General features: G+C 54.7%; 1 protein-coding gene across 1 annotated transcript in view; it reads left to right on the forward strand.

The window, feature by feature from the left end:
* dock10 (dedicator of cytokinesis 10) overlaps positions 1-14,890 on the forward strand; it is a 59,684-nt gene that overhangs the window by 26,097 nt on the left and 18,697 nt on the right. The window contains exons 15-32 of the mRNA XM_056612321.1: positions 114-258; positions 1,153-1,298; positions 1,415-1,498; positions 2,292-2,384; positions 2,481-2,599; positions 2,864-2,933; positions 3,600-3,713; positions 4,142-4,213; positions 5,004-5,150; positions 7,289-7,372; positions 7,554-7,650; positions 8,964-8,996; positions 9,945-10,123; positions 10,985-11,101; positions 11,637-11,757; positions 11,943-12,064; positions 12,747-12,861; positions 14,280-14,346. Of these exons, the coding sequence (XP_056468296.1) occupies positions 114-258; positions 1,153-1,298; positions 1,415-1,498; positions 2,292-2,384; positions 2,481-2,599; positions 2,864-2,933; positions 3,600-3,713; positions 4,142-4,213; positions 5,004-5,150; positions 7,289-7,372; positions 7,554-7,650; positions 8,964-8,996; positions 9,945-10,123; positions 10,985-11,101; positions 11,637-11,757; positions 11,943-12,064; positions 12,747-12,861; positions 14,280-14,346 (1,925 nt within the window). The remainder of the gene's footprint in view (positions 1-113; positions 259-1,152; positions 1,299-1,414; positions 1,499-2,291; positions 2,385-2,480; positions 2,600-2,863; positions 2,934-3,599; positions 3,714-4,141; positions 4,214-5,003; positions 5,151-7,288; positions 7,373-7,553; positions 7,651-8,963; positions 8,997-9,944; positions 10,124-10,984; positions 11,102-11,636; positions 11,758-11,942; positions 12,065-12,746; positions 12,862-14,279; positions 14,347-14,890) is intronic.

A 14,890-nucleotide genomic window follows, 5' to 3' on the forward strand; every position in this document is an offset into this window, starting at 1 on the left:
TATAGCAGTACATCATGGTGCGAGACCAGTTCATCATGGCAGTACATCATGGTGCTAGACCAGTTCATCATAGCAGTACATCATGGTGCGAGACCAGTTCATCATGGTGCTAGACCAGTTCATCATGGCAGTACATCATGGTGCTAGACCAGTACATCATGGTGCTGGACCAGTTCATCATGGTGCTAGACCAGTTCATCATGGTGCTGGACCAGTTCATCATGGTGCTGGACCAGTTCATCATGGTGCTACATCATGGTACTAGACCAGTTCATCAAAGCAGTACATCATGGTGATAGACCAGTACATCAAGGTGCTAGACCAGTTCATCATGGTGCTAGACCAGTTCATCATGGCAGTACATCATGGTGCTAGACCAGTTCATCATGGTGCTAGACCAGTACATCATGGCAGTACATCATGGTGCTAGACCAGTTCATCATGGCAGTTCATCATGGTGCTAGACCAGTTCATCATGGCAGTACATCATGGTGCTAGACCAGTTCATCATAGCAGTACATCATGGTTCTTGACCAGTTCATCATAGCAGTACATCATGGTGCTAGACCAGTTCATCATGGTGCTAGACCAGTTCATCATAGCAGTACATCATGGTTCTAGACCAGTTCATCATGCTGGTACAATAGTGCTGGTGAAGTATTCAAACATCAGTCTGTTGTTAAAGAAGCAGGCAGCTCCACTGCCCTGCCTGCTAGGGGGGGTGGCCTGTCTCTCTGACCAATGCCTGTCTCTCTGACTTCTGCCTGTCTTTCTGACCTCTTCTTGTCTCTCTGACCGCTGTCTCTCTCTCTGACCGCTGCCTGTCTTCCTGACCGCTGCCTGGCTGTCTTCCTGACCGCTGCCAGGCTGTCTCTCTGACTGCTGCCTGTCTCTCTGACTGCTGCCTGTCTATCTGACTGCTGCCTGTCTCTCTGACCGCTGTCTCTCTCTCTGACCGCTTCCTGTCTCTCTCTCTCTCTCTGACTGATGCCTGTCTCTCTGACCGCTGCCTGTCTCTCTGACCGCTGCCTGTCTCTCTGACCGCTGCCTGTCTCTTTGACCGCTGCCTGTCTCTCTGACCGCTGCCTGTCTCTCTGACCGCTTCCTGTCTCTCTGACCACTAGCTGTCTCTCTGACCGCTGCCTGTCTCTCTGACCGCTGCCTGTCTCTCTGCAGTGGGGTACTCCTGGCTCCCGCTGCTCCGTGAGGGCCGGCTGGCCTCCCAGGAGTTCAGCGTCCCCGTGTCATGCAGCCTCCCTCCAGGGTACCTTGCCCTCAGAGAGCCGAACAGCGCCAAGGTACCGTAGGGGCCCAGGGGGTGGGGTCCATGGTGGGGGGTGAGGGGTCAGGGGGGGGTGAGGGGTCGGGGGGGGTGAGGGGCGAGATGTTGATCTTCTGGTTCTCGGCCCTACAGAACAGCTCTGATGTGAAGTGGGTGGACGGAGGCAAGCCCATCTTCAAGGTGTCCACCAACGTGCTCTCCACCGTCTACACACAGGTCAGTGGTCTCTCTGTAGCCTCTGGGCTTTAGCCACAGCGGCACGCCGCGCATCCAGACACGGCGCGCTAAGGAGGGTTAGCCGAAAATAGCTAAAGGGAGCTAAAGGCAGCTAATGGTAGCTAAAGGCATTAAATGGTAGCTAAAGGCAGCTAATGGTAGCTAATGCTATCTAAAGGTAGCTATAGGTAGCTACAGGTAGCTAAAGACAGCAAAAGCATTCTAAAGGTAGCTAAAGGCAGCTAAAGGTAGCTAATCGCAGCTAAAGGCAGCTTAAGGTAGTTTAAGGTAACTTAAGGTAGCTTAAGGTAGCTTAAGGCAGCTAAAGGCAGCTAAAGATAGCTAACGGCAGATAAAGGTAGCTTCATGTAAGCTGCAGCCTTTGTGGATCAAACCCGGACGTCCAACTTTCAGGTGGAATTGAAAGACCTGAGGCGCTCCGCTACCCTGGCTCTCCCTCCCTCCCTCCCTCCCTCCCTCCCTCCCTCCCTCCCTCCCTCCATCCATCCTTCCCTCCCACCTTTCCTCTCTCCCTCCCTCCCTCCCTTCCTCCCTCCATCCTTTCCTCCCTCCCTCCCTCCCTCCCTCCCTGCATCCTTTCCTCCTTTCCTCCCTCCCTCCCTCCCTCCCTCCCTCCCCCTGACTCTGTATGTTTGCGTCTCTCTGGTTCTTCTCTGCTGAACCAAACCTTTGAGTCCCAGGAGCCGTGATCTCCACGTCTCGGGGCCAGCCCCAGACAGGGAGGGGGTCCAACGGGCATCCCTCCAGCTCCTACTGTGTGTGTCCCCAACAGGACCCCCACCTGAACAGGTTCTTCCAGCAGTGCCAAAAGAGAGAGCTGGACCTTTCTCTGCCGCCTGCCTCCACCTTCCTCAGCTGCCTGAAGGTCAGCTCAGAACGAGACCCGCTCCTCCTTCTTCCTCTCCGCTCCGCTGGGTTTGATCTCCATGTGTTCTGTGCTCTGCTCCCCGTCTCCCTCCAGGGTCTCCTCAGTATGGACAGACTCCCTGTCATCATCCGCTTCCTGCCGGTGCTCTTCAACAGACTGTTCAAGGTTCTGACGGAGAACGACAACGACGAGGTCACCACTGCCACCACCAGGTAGGAGCGTGTCACTGCACCCTGATATAAGTCCAGTCCGCTGAATGGGTTTAAAACAATGGTGCCTCCAGAGGCTGAAAACGACCTCCTTTCTTCACTAAGATAACAATAAACTGGCTCCTTGCCGTTGGGTTTCTGACCGTAAAGCAGTTCTTGTGAGGCTGCGGTCGCATTCGGCAGCTTGTGGGAGAGAGGCTGTGTGAAGCCAGCAGGCCTAGTGCCAGAGTGGGATCAACCTGTGGGTCTGCTGCCATGTGTCCACAGAGTGCTGCTCCACATCGTAGCCAAGTGCCATGAGGAGAACCTGGACCACTACCTGCATTCCTACATCAAGGTACGGCCGTCAGAGAAGGCTGCTCCACTCAGACACTTGTGTGCTCCTCCTTGGTGGGTTAGAGCCCGGAGACGCCATCAAGGAGTGGAAAGAGGCAAACAGAAGCCAGAGTGTGCGTGTACACTGGCGTGAGAGAGAGAGAGAGAGAGGGAGAGAGTGGGAGAGAGAGGAGGAGAGAGAGGGAGAGAGAGAGAGAGGGGGAGAGAGAGGGAGAGAGGGGGAGAGGGGGAGAGGGGGAGGGAGAGAGGATTGGAGGGATGAAGCCCGGTTTCCCGCCACATCAGAGATGCTTGTTTACCCAGAAGGCAGCAGGAGCATTAGAGAGGATCACCGGCGAGGGGATGGAGCCCTAGACCGCAGCCCAGGGAGGAGAGAGGTCGCCATGGCAACAGACTGGCATGGCGCTCAGGGCCAGGGGTGAAGGATGGGCTGTGTGTGGGGAGGCCTAATGAATGGAGCAAGGCCTGATTGATCAAAGCGTCTCAAACAAAACATTTGAACAAACCATAAAATAGAGTTGTTGAAGAGGGCGTGTTCTCCTGGGTCATAATGAAGGCTCTGCTAGTCACCACCACCATCACCACAGGGGCTGGGCGGCCTCATGCTCACTGTGTGTGTGCGTGTGTGTGTGTGTGTGTGTGTGTGTGTGTGTGTGTGCGTGAGCAGTATGTGTTCAAGACGGAGTCCCTGGGCTTCAGGACCGTGCACGAGGAGCTGGCGAAGGGGATGACCTTCGACCTGAAGAGCGGAGAGCCGGCGGCCGTCAGGAGCGTCCTGAAGGTGAGCGCTCCTCTGACCGATGAACCGCTCCTCCCCGCTCCTCTGACCGGTGAACCGCTCCTCTGACCGATGAACCGCTCCTCTGACCGGTGAACCGCTCCTCTGACCGGTGAACCGCTCCTCTGACCGATGAACCGCTCCTCTGACCGGTGAACCGCTCCTCTGACCGGTGAACCGCTCCTCTGACCGGTGAACCGCTCCTCTGACCGATGAACCGCTCCTCTGACCGGTGAACCGCTCCTCTGACCTGTGAACCGCTCCTCTGACCGGTGAACCGCTCCTCTGTGTTCCTCCAGGTCCCAGAGCTCAGATCAGCTCATCTTGATGAGCTGATCTTTGGTTTGGTCGCGTAATGATAATGAGCTTCCTTAATCAGCCAGATTTTTGAAGGAGGTGTTCTGAGCTGGTTCCTCTCTCTCCTGCCACAGTTCTCCTGGTTCTTCTTTGAGCTCATCATCAAGTCCATGGCCCAGCATCTGGTCCAGTCAGACACGGTCAAGGTGAGGGCTTTACTCTGACGCTTATTTTATGTTTACACAAAAACAATTTCACCAGGCCAGCCGCTGTTTTCAAGCTAGCTTAAAACAAGCAAGCTGACAAACAATTAAAACTGAAATCTTGACTGCAAAACTACATCTACTATGGAGAGGTGACTATTTTACAGCTTCAAATCCATATTGCTTATTTCTAAACTGTTTGTATAGACTCTGCGTTGTGTATTTTTCCGTTCTAGTAGTAATTCAAGTGGAAATCAAGGCAGCTTAACAGGTTGGATTAGAGGGTTGAATAGATGATGGTTCCAGGATGAAATACAACAGATACAGACTTGGTGGATAGTCTCAGTGTAGGAGGTGAGGAGCAGTCTCCAGACGTGCTCCTTGGCTGTCGATCCCTCTTGTCACCGAACCAAAGGTTTGGGGCCAGTATTATAGGAAAGAAAACGTGAATAACAAAAGAACAGAAGCTATGTCTCCTTTGATAAGTTATATGGCCCTGGCTATGTCCCAGACGACCGGGTTGGTTTGTCCTTGATGGGAAATAACAAATGGTGGAATGTTGGAAATAACACCTCGTATCAGTGGGAGAGGCACTGGCCTGTTCCTAGACTGAGAAATGTGAACACAGAGAGACACTAAATTACGCCAACATTCCTCATTATTATTACACTTTAAATCAATTTGCTGCGCTGTAGATTTGTCCCAGTCTTACATTTTGGATCTTGAGTCCAGATGTTGCCTCAGGTGTTGGGTCCATCATCTAGAGGTGTTCTCTCCTGCCCCCCCCCCCCAGCTGCCCCGGCCCCAGCGGTTCCCCTCCTCCTACCTGGGCCGACTGGAGACCCTACTGGAGACGCTCTCGGACCACGTCTACTGGAAGCACAAGGAGCTGCCGGAGGAGACCCGCAGCACCACGCTGGCCGTGGCCGCGTTCGTCAAGGTAGCGGCCTGGGTCCGAGGACCTGATAGGGAACCACGTCTCAGTAAACCTCAGTAGACCAGAGCAACTGGTCTACTAACCCTAACCCTAACCCTAACCCTAACCCTAACCCGCAGCACCACGCTGGCCGTGGCCGCGTTCGTCAAGGTAGCGGCCTGGGTCCGAGGACCTGATAGGGAACCACGTCTCAGTAAACCTCAGTAGACCAGAGCAACTGGTCTACTAACCCTAACCCTAACCCGCAGCACCACGCTGGCCGTGGCCGCGTTCGTCAAGGTAGCGGCCTGGGTCCGAGGACCTGATAGGGAACCACGGCTCAGTAGACCTCAGTAGACCAGAGCAACTGGTCTACTAACCCTAACCCTAACCCTAACCCTAACCCGCAGCACCACGCTGGCCGTGGCCGCGTTCGTCAAGGTAGCGGCCTGGGTCTGAGGACCTGATAGGGAACCACGTCTCAGTAGACCTCAGTAGAGCCAATAGGGAACCACGTCTGAGTAGACCTCGTAGGGGGGGGTCCCTCTCCTCCCACCTTTTGCTCTCTGACCCTAACCCTGTCTGGCCCTAAACCTGTCTGACCCTAACCCTGTCTGAACCTAACCCTGTCTGACCCTAACCCTGTCTGACCCTAAACCTGTCTGACCCTAACCCTGTCTGACCCTAACCCTGTCTGACCCTAACCCTGTCTGGCCCTAACCCTGTCTGAACCTAACCCTGTCTGACCCTAACCCTGTCTGAACCTAACCCTGTCTGACCCTAACCCTGTCTGACCCTAACCTGTCTGACCCTAACCCTGTCTCACCCTAACCCTGTCTCACCCTAACCCTGTCTGACCCTAACCCTGTCTCACCCTGTCTGACCCTAATTCTGTCTCACCCTAACCCTGTCTGACCCTAACCCTGTCTGACCCTAACCCTGTCTGACCCTAACCCTGTCTGACCCTAACCCTGTCTGACCCTTACCCTGTCTGACCCTAACCCTGTCTGACCCTAACCCTGTCTGACCCTAACCCTGTCTGACCCTAAACCTGTCTGACCCTAACCCTGTCTGACCCTAACCCTGTCTGACCCTAACCCTGTCTGGCCCTAACCCTGTCTGAACCTAACCCTGTCTGACCCTAACCCTGTCTGAACCTAACCCTGTCTGACCCTAACCCTGTCTGACCCTAACCTGTCTGACCCTAACCCTGTCTCACCCTAACCCTGTCTCACCCTAACCCTGTCTGACCCTAACCCTGTCTCACCCTGTCTGACCCTAATTCTGTCTCACCCTAACCCTGTCTGACCCTAACCCTGTCTGACCCTAACCCTGTCTGACCCTAACCCTGTCTGACCCTAACCCTGTCTGACCCTTACCCTGTCTGACCCTAACCCTGTCTGACCCTAACCCTGTCTGACCCTAACCCTGTCTGACCCTAACCCTGTCTTACCCTAACCCTGTCTCACCCTAACCCTGTCTGACCCTAACCTGTCACACCCTAACCCTGTCTGACCCTAACCCTGTCTGACCCTAACCCTGTCTGACCCTAACCCTGTCTCACCCTAACCTGTCTCGCCCTAACCCTGTCTGACCCTAACCCTGTCCGACCCTAACCCTGTCTGACCCTAACCCTGTCTGACCCTAACCCTGTCCGACCCTAACCCTGTCTCACCCTAACCCTGTCTCACCCTAACCCTGTCTCACCCTAACCCTGTCTGACCCTAACCCTGTCTGACCCTAACCCTGTCTGACCCTAACCCTGTCTCACCCTAACCCTGTCTGACCCTAACCCTGTCTGACCCTAACCTGTCTCGCACTAACCCTGTCTGACCCTAACCCTGTCTGACCCTAACCCTGTCTGACCCTAACCTGTCTGACCCTAACCCTGTCTGACCCTAACCTGTCTCGCACTAACCCTGTCTGACCCTAACCCTGTCTGACCCTAACCCTGTCTGACCCTAACCCTGTCTGACCCTAACCCTGTCTGACCCTAACCCTGTCTGACCCTAACCTGTCTCGCCCTAACCCTGTCTCACCCTAACCCTGTCTGACCCTAACCCTGTCTGACCCTAACCTGTCTCGCCCTAACCCTGTCTCACCCTAACCCTGTCTCACCCTAACCTGTCTCACCCTAACCTGTCTCGCCCTCTCCTCTGCAGCGGTGCTTCACCCTGATGGACCGAGGCTTCACCTTCAAACTCATCAGTAACTACGTCACCATGATCACCGCCTCCGACAGCAAGGTAACCCGGGCACCACCCCTGTTGAACCCTCAGAGTGGGAGATGTACGCTGCTATGAGTTGAAGTCAATGCACACGTGTTTGGCGTCGGTGACGACATCATTATCCTGACTGTGTGATCTGATACCTGAGCGGCCGTGCAGAGCAGGCAGCACTACCGTACCTCCCTCTCTGTGTTGGCAGATGCTGTGTGAGCTGAAGTTTGAGTTCCTGAGGGAGGTGTGTAACCATGAGCACTACATCCCCCTCAGCCTGCCCCTCCCCTCGGCCCGCATCACAGGTAGGAGGCTGGAGGCTGCCCCCCCCAACGGCTGCTGTCAATCATCACTGACCTCATTGATCATTGGTCCATCTGTCATCTAACGACCCGCCTCTCTTATTCTTACTTTACCGTCTGTCTGTCTGTCTGTCTGTCTGTCTGTCTGTCTGTCTGTCTGTCTGTCTGTCTGTCTGTCTGTCTGTCTGTCTGTCTGTCTGTCTGTCTGTCTGTCTGTCTGTCTGTCTGTCTGTCTGTCTGTCTGTCTGTCTGTCTGTCTGTCTGTCTGTCTGTCTGTCTGTCTGTCTGTCTGTCTGTCTGTCTGTCTGTCTGTCTGTCTGTCTGTCTGTCTGTCTGTCTGTCTGTCTGTCTGTCTGTCTGTCTGTCTGTCTGTCTGTCTGTCTGTCTGTCTGTCTGTCTGTCTGTCTGTCTGTCTGTCTGTCTGTCTGTCTGTCTGTCTGTCTGTCTGTCTGTCTGTCTGTCTGTCTGTCTGTCTGTCTGTCTGTCTGTCTGTCTGTCTGTCTGTCTGTCTGTCTGTCTGTCTGTCTGTCTGTCTGTCTGTCTGTCTGTCTGTCTGTCTGTCTGTCTGTCTGTCTGTCTGTCTGTCTGTCTGTCTGTCTGTCTGTCTGTCTGTCTGTCTGTCTGTCTGTCTGTCTGTCTGTCTGTCTGTCTGTCTGTCTGTCTGTCTGTCTGTCTGTCTGTCTGTCTGTCTGTCTGTCTGTCTGTCTGTCTGTCTGTCTGTCTGTCTGTCTGTCTGTCTGTCTGTCTGTCTGTCTGTCTGTCTGTCTGTCTGTCTGTCTGTCTGTCTGTCTGTCTGTCTGTCTGTCTGTCTGTCTGTCTGTCTGTCTGTCTGTCTGTCTGTCTGTCTGTCTGTCTGTCTGTCTGTCTGTCTGTCTGTCTGTCTGTCTGTCCTGTCTGTCTGTCTGTCTGTCTGTCTGTCTGTCTGTCTGTCTGTCTGTCTGTCTGTCTGTCTGTCTGTCTGTCTGTCTGTCTGTCTGTCTGTCTGTCTGTCTGTCTGTCTGTCTGTCTGTCTGTCTGTCTGTCTGTCTGTCTGTCTGTCTGTCTGTCTGTCTGTCTGTCTGTCTGTCTGTCTGTCTGTCTGTCTGTCTGTCTGTCTGTCTGTCTGTCTGTCTGTCTGTCTGTCTGTCTGTCTGTCTGTCTGTCTGTCTGTCTGTCTGTCTGTCTGTCTGTCTGTCTGTCTGTCTGTCTGTCTGTCTGTCTGTCTGTCTGTCTGTCTGTCTGTCTGTCTGTCTGTCTGTCTGTCTGTCGCTCTTCTTGCTCTTCTTGCTCTTCCTCTTCCTCTCTGTTCTTGCTCTTCCTCTTTCTGTCCATATCAGACAATGCATCACCAGTGCCATCAAGTTGCCATGGTAACTATCTTCACTCATTCCTGATTAATGTTACATTAACATCTTCAGAGATTGTTCTCATTGTACGCCTCATCTCTGGCCATGAGGTCTGAGGATTTGTGAGATCATTTTGTTGAACAGAAGGGAAGTCAGCATTGCATTCAATTGAATATCTTTGTTTTATAAATTACACTCTGTAAAAAGATATAGAGTTAAATCTGGTAAACGTCATGAAACATACAATGAAACAATGAATATGCAAATAGACCATAATGCAATTTGAATTAAATAGTAAAAACCCAAAAGCAAATAATAAATAGATATCAGATAAATCAAAGCTAGTTTGTATTGAATTGATGACGGTAATCTGTATCCCAGTGAAGGCTCCCCCTCCTCTCCCCCCTCCTCACCCCTCCTCCCCCCTCCTCCCCCCTCCTCTCCAGTGTGTGTGCTGGAGTACAGCCTGACCTCTCCCCCCCTCCTCCCCCCTCCTCTCCCCCCTCCTCTGCAGTGTGTGTGCCGGAGTACAGCCTGACTCCTCCCCCCTCCTCTCTGGAGTACAGCCTGACTCCTCCCCCCTCCTCTCCCCCCTCCTCTCCCCTCCCCTCCCCCCTCCTCTCCCCCCTCCTCCCCCCTCCCCTCCCCCCTCCTCTCCCCCCTCCTCTGCAGTGTGTGTGCCGGAGTACAGCCTGACCTCTCCCCCCTCCTCCCCCCTCCTCTCCCCCCTCCTCCCCCCTCCTCTCCCCCCTCCTCTCCCCCCTCCTCCCCCCTCCTCTGCAGTGTGTGTGCCGGAGTACAGCCTGACCTCTCCCCCCTCCTCTCCCCCCTCCTCCCCCCTCCTCTCCAGTGTGTGTGCCGGAGTACAGCCTGACCTCTCCCCCCTCCTCCCCCCTCCTCTGCAGTGAGTGTGCCGGAGTACAGCCTGACCTCTCCCCCCTCCTCTCCCCCCTCCTCCCCCCTCCTCTCCAGTGTGTGTGCCCGAGTACACCCTGACCGGGGAGTTCTGCAGGAAGCACTTCCTGACGGGGTTGCTGCTGCGGGAGCTGGGCCTGGCGCTGCAGGACGAGCAGGACCTGCGGCACCTGGCCCTCGCCACGCTCAAGACCCTGATGGCCAAGCACTCCCTGGACGGCCGCTACGCCACCAAGGTGGGGCAGCGCCACAGAGCCACGCACACGCACAGATACACAAAGGCAGCCACGCACACGCACAGATACACAAAGGCAGCCACGCACACGCACAGATACACAAAGGCAGCCACGCACACGCACAGATACACAAAGGCAGCCACGCACACGCACAGATACACAAAGGCAGCCACGCACACGCACAGATACACAAAGGCAGCCACGCACACGCACAGATACACAAAGGCAGCCACGCACACGCACAGATACACAAAGGCAGCCACGCACGCGCACAGATACACAAAGGCAGCCACGCACACGCACAGATACACAAAGGCAGCCACGCACACGCACAGATACACAAAGGCAGCCACGCACACGCACAGATACACAAAGGCAGCCACGCACACGCACAGATACACAAAGGCAGCCACGCACGCATGCACACTTAGACACACTCACTCACTCAAGCACATCACCCTTCTCCTCTACATGCATCACTTCTAGGAAACACAACCCTGACCCACGCACACAGACACACACAAACACACACACACACACACACACACAGTCATGCACAAACACACAAACACACACACACAGACACGCACAGACACAGAAACATTCCCTCACTCACTCACTCAGTGTCACCATAGCAACCATCTCAGTGGATGCTCAGTTTGTTGTTCACATGAAGCCCCTCCTCCTAACCGGGTCGGACTAGCAGTAGTCGGGTCTAAGAACCACGGGAGGAAAGCTTTGTGTTGACTGGACCTTATGGAGGCGGTCGGTTCAAGGTGGTCAGGGTTAGTCCCCTGACGCTGAGTCCCGCCCCCTGACGCTGAGTCCCGCCCCCTGACGCTGAGTCCCGCCCCCTAACAGGAGAAGCAGGCCCGGATCGCCTCCCTCTACCTGCCGCTGTACGGCCTCATCCTGGACAACATGCCGCGCTTCTTCCTGCGGGACATGTTCCCCCTCTACTACACCTCCAGCACCCAGGTACCCCCCCCCCCCCCCCACCAGCACCCAGGTACCCCCCCCCCCCCCACCAGCACCCAGGTACCCCCCCCCCCCCCCACCAGCACCCAGGTACCCCCCCCCACCAGCACCCAGGTACCCCCCCCCCACCAGCACCCAGGTACACCCCCCCCCACCAGTACCCAGGTACCCCCCCCCCCACCCGCACCCAGGTACCCCCCCCCCCCACCAGCACCCAGGTACCCCCCCCCCCCACCAGCACCCAGGTACCCCCCCCCCCCCACCAGCACCCAGGTACCCCCCCCCACCCAGGTACCCCCCCCCACCAGCACCCAGGTACCCCCCCCCACCAGCACCCAGGTACCCCCCCCCACCAGCACCCAGGTACCCCCCCCCCTCCAGCACCCAGGTACCCCCCCCCCACCAGCACCCAGGTACCCCCCCCCCCCCCCCCCCCCACCAGCACCCAGGTACCCCCCCCCCACCAGCACCCAGGTACCCCCCAGCTCCCAGTGCATGGCTCTTACTGGAGCCCCCCCGCTGTCTCCTCCTCCAGGGGTCCCGGGACGACCTGAGCGTGGGCGGGGTGGCGGCCGGGGGCCTGACCCCCCACGTGGTTCGCCATGGCAACTCAGTGGACGCGTCCTTCTCCAAAGAAGTGCTCAACTCCATCACAGGTAGTCTGTGTGTGTGTGTGTGTGTGTGTGTGTGTGTGTGTGTGTGTGTGTGTGTGTGTGTGTGTGTGTGTGTGTGTGTGTGTGTGTGTGTGTGTGTGTGTGTGTGTGTGTGTGTGTGTGTTTGTGTGTGTGCGTCTCTGTGTGTGTATATGAAATTATGAATACAATCTCTCCTCCCCCACCAGCGTTCTCCACTCTGGCGGTTGCCACGGGGACCCAGGCGGAGTGCCGCGGCTCGCTGCTCAGTGTGGACTCCAACCCGTGCAGCGCCGAGGGGGGCGGGGACAAGGCCGACGGCTGTGAGAAGGTGAGAGGTCGTACAGTTCGTTTGGAGCCACTTCCATTAGTGTCGGTACAGTACGGATGTTCATAGAACCAAGTGCCCAGCACTAACCATCACTAGGTTAACCCATTCCCCGTACAGAGCAGAAGCAGCACTAACCATCACTAGGTTAACCCATTACCCGTACGCTACAGAGACAGATAGGGTAAGATGCTACACCATGCTACGTACTGTTTACCTGCCTGGACGTACAACACACAGTTAGTGCCAGATGCATAATTTGGGATGCTTTAAAGCACGAGACATCGTCACCAAGGGTCTTCCTAGAAGCAGAAGATGTAGAACAGAAACACAGTTGTGTTAACGTTCATCTCGGCCATCTTTGTAAACTTGGTAAATACGTGATAACTAACGGGACTCGCATTTAGAGACAACGAGATCAAACCAGCCACCAGATCGTCTGTCGTTAACGGAGCACCATAGTGCGTCTACAAAGAGGACTGAGGGCTGAAATCCACAATAATTAAAGTTAGCTGTGCTTACTCACCACTATGGCATTGTTACCATGGCATTACTCCAATATGTTACCATGGCAGTACTCGAGTATGTTACCATGGCATTACTCTGGGTAATGTTAGCATGGCATTACTCTGCTGTTAACATGTTATTACTCCGGACCCCTGAATGTGTGTTCTCTGTCCCTCAGTTCGCCCGCCCCCAGTCCCTGATTGGCTACGGCTCCCGCTGTGACAAGCTGGACCAGGCTGAGACCCGCAGCCTCCTTATGTGCTTCCTGCACATAATGAAGACCATCTCTGAAGGTCAGGAACCTGACCTTCTCAGTCCTGCTGGCCTGCAGTCGTACAGTCTACAGCCTACAGTCGTACAGCCTACAGTCATACAGTCTACAGTCATACAGTTGTACAGTCGTACAGTCGTACAGTCAACAGTCATACTGTCGTACAGCCTACAGTCGTACAGCCTACAGTCGTACAGCCCACAGTCGTACAGTCTACAGTCGACAGTCTACAGTCATACAGTCGTACAGTCGACAGTCGTACAGTCGTACAGTCTACAGTCGTACAGTCGACAGTCGTACAGTCTACAGTCATAGTCATACAGTCGACATTCGACAGTATACAGTCTACAGTCTACAGTCATGCAGTCTACAGTCGTACAGTCTACAGTCTACAGGCATACAGTCATACAGTTGTCACAAGCTGACCGTGGCGGTTGTGGCAAAGAGGGGAGACGCACACAATTGACTGAGTTTGTTAACAAAAAGGTTTATTACAACCAAGTGAATGTATGGCGTGTGTATTCAATCTAGTCAGTGATGTAAGCGGGTGTGTATGTAAAAGTGTATGGGTGTAGTGTTGTACGGTGTAAACAAACCTAGGATACAACTAAACCAAAAGACCAAAGGAACAAACAATAAGTGGTGCCTCCCAAAGGAGAACCACACTGACACTGGGCTCACAGGTTTACTTAAATAAGCCCAGCTCAGGTGTTGTCAATGAGCTCGTTAGGCTCCCCTCGTTAGGGTTGTGACACAGTCGACAGTCTACAGTCTACAGTCTACAGTCTACAGGGGTACAGTCATACAGTTTAGAGTCTACAGTCGTACAGTCGACAGTCTAGTAGTCTACAGTCTACAGTCGACAGTCTACAGTCTACAGGGGTACAGTCATACAGTTTAGAGTCTACAGTCGTACAGTCGTACAGTCGACAGTCTAGAGTCTACAGTCTTACAGTCTAGAGTCTACAGTCGTACAGTCTACAGGCGTAAAGGCTTGCAGTCGACAGTCTACAGGCGTACAGTCTAAAGGCGTACAGTACAGGCGTACAATCATACAGGCTACAGGTGTACATTCTACAGTCTACAGTCTACAGACTACAGTCGTACAGGTGTACAGTCTACAGGCGTAAAGGCGTACAGCCTACAGGCGTACAATCATACAGGCTACAGGTGTACAGTCTACAGACGTACAGTCATACAGTCGACAGTCTACAAACTACAGTCGTACAGGCGTACAGTCTACATGCGTATAGGCGTACAGTCTACAGGCGTACAATCATACATGCTACAGTCTACAGGCGTACAGTCTACAGTCGTACAGGCGTCTAACAGCCCGCCTGCATGTCTGAAGCCCCCCTGAATCCAAAGGGTTTCCACCATAGATACAACCCCCGTCTTACGGTACTCCTCACTTGTGTTTCTCTTTGTTTGTGTTTCCAGATGTTCTGGTGTCCTACTGGCACCGGGCGGTCCACCAGGAGATCTCGGACTTCTTCAACATCCTGGAGTAAGTGCTGCTGAGCGCTGAAACCTCGCCAGCCGTATCCTGGGGGAGGGGGGGGGGGGGGGGGGGGGCAGAGAGAGAAGAGCAGAGTGGAGAGAAGGAAAGAAAGGGGAAAGTTGGCACCGACCAGAGAAGGAAATGAATGTTTGGGAGTTGGTGTGAGAGAGCGAGAGTAGAGACTGAGAGAATAGAGGGAGACCAGAGAACGAGGGGGAGAGAGGGAGAGAAGAGAACGAGGGGGAGAGAGGGAGGAGGAGAGAGGGAGAGAACAGAGCGAGGGGGAGAGAAGAGAACAAGGGGGCGAGGGAGAGAGAAGAGAACGAGAGCAGAGAGGGAGAGAAGAGGGCGAGGGGGAGAGAGAGAGAGTAGAGAGGGAGGAGGACTGTAATCCCTCAGTCTTCTCTTTCCCCAGAAACTGTTCCGTAAATTAACCGCCTGTGTTTCCTGTGTCAGCATCTGGCCCGAGCGGTTCCAGCTCTGCTCCTCACACGCGTGCACTTTAGAACCCGGAGGGGAACCCACACAAACAAACCCTGAGAACCCTGAA

This window comes from Gadus chalcogrammus, chromosome 16 (assembly GCF_026213295.1).
Source record: "Gadus chalcogrammus isolate NIFS_2021 chromosome 16, NIFS_Gcha_1.0, whole genome shotgun sequence".
In the NCBI taxonomy this organism is placed as follows: domain Eukaryota; kingdom Metazoa; phylum Chordata; class Actinopteri; order Gadiformes; family Gadidae; genus Gadus; species Gadus chalcogrammus.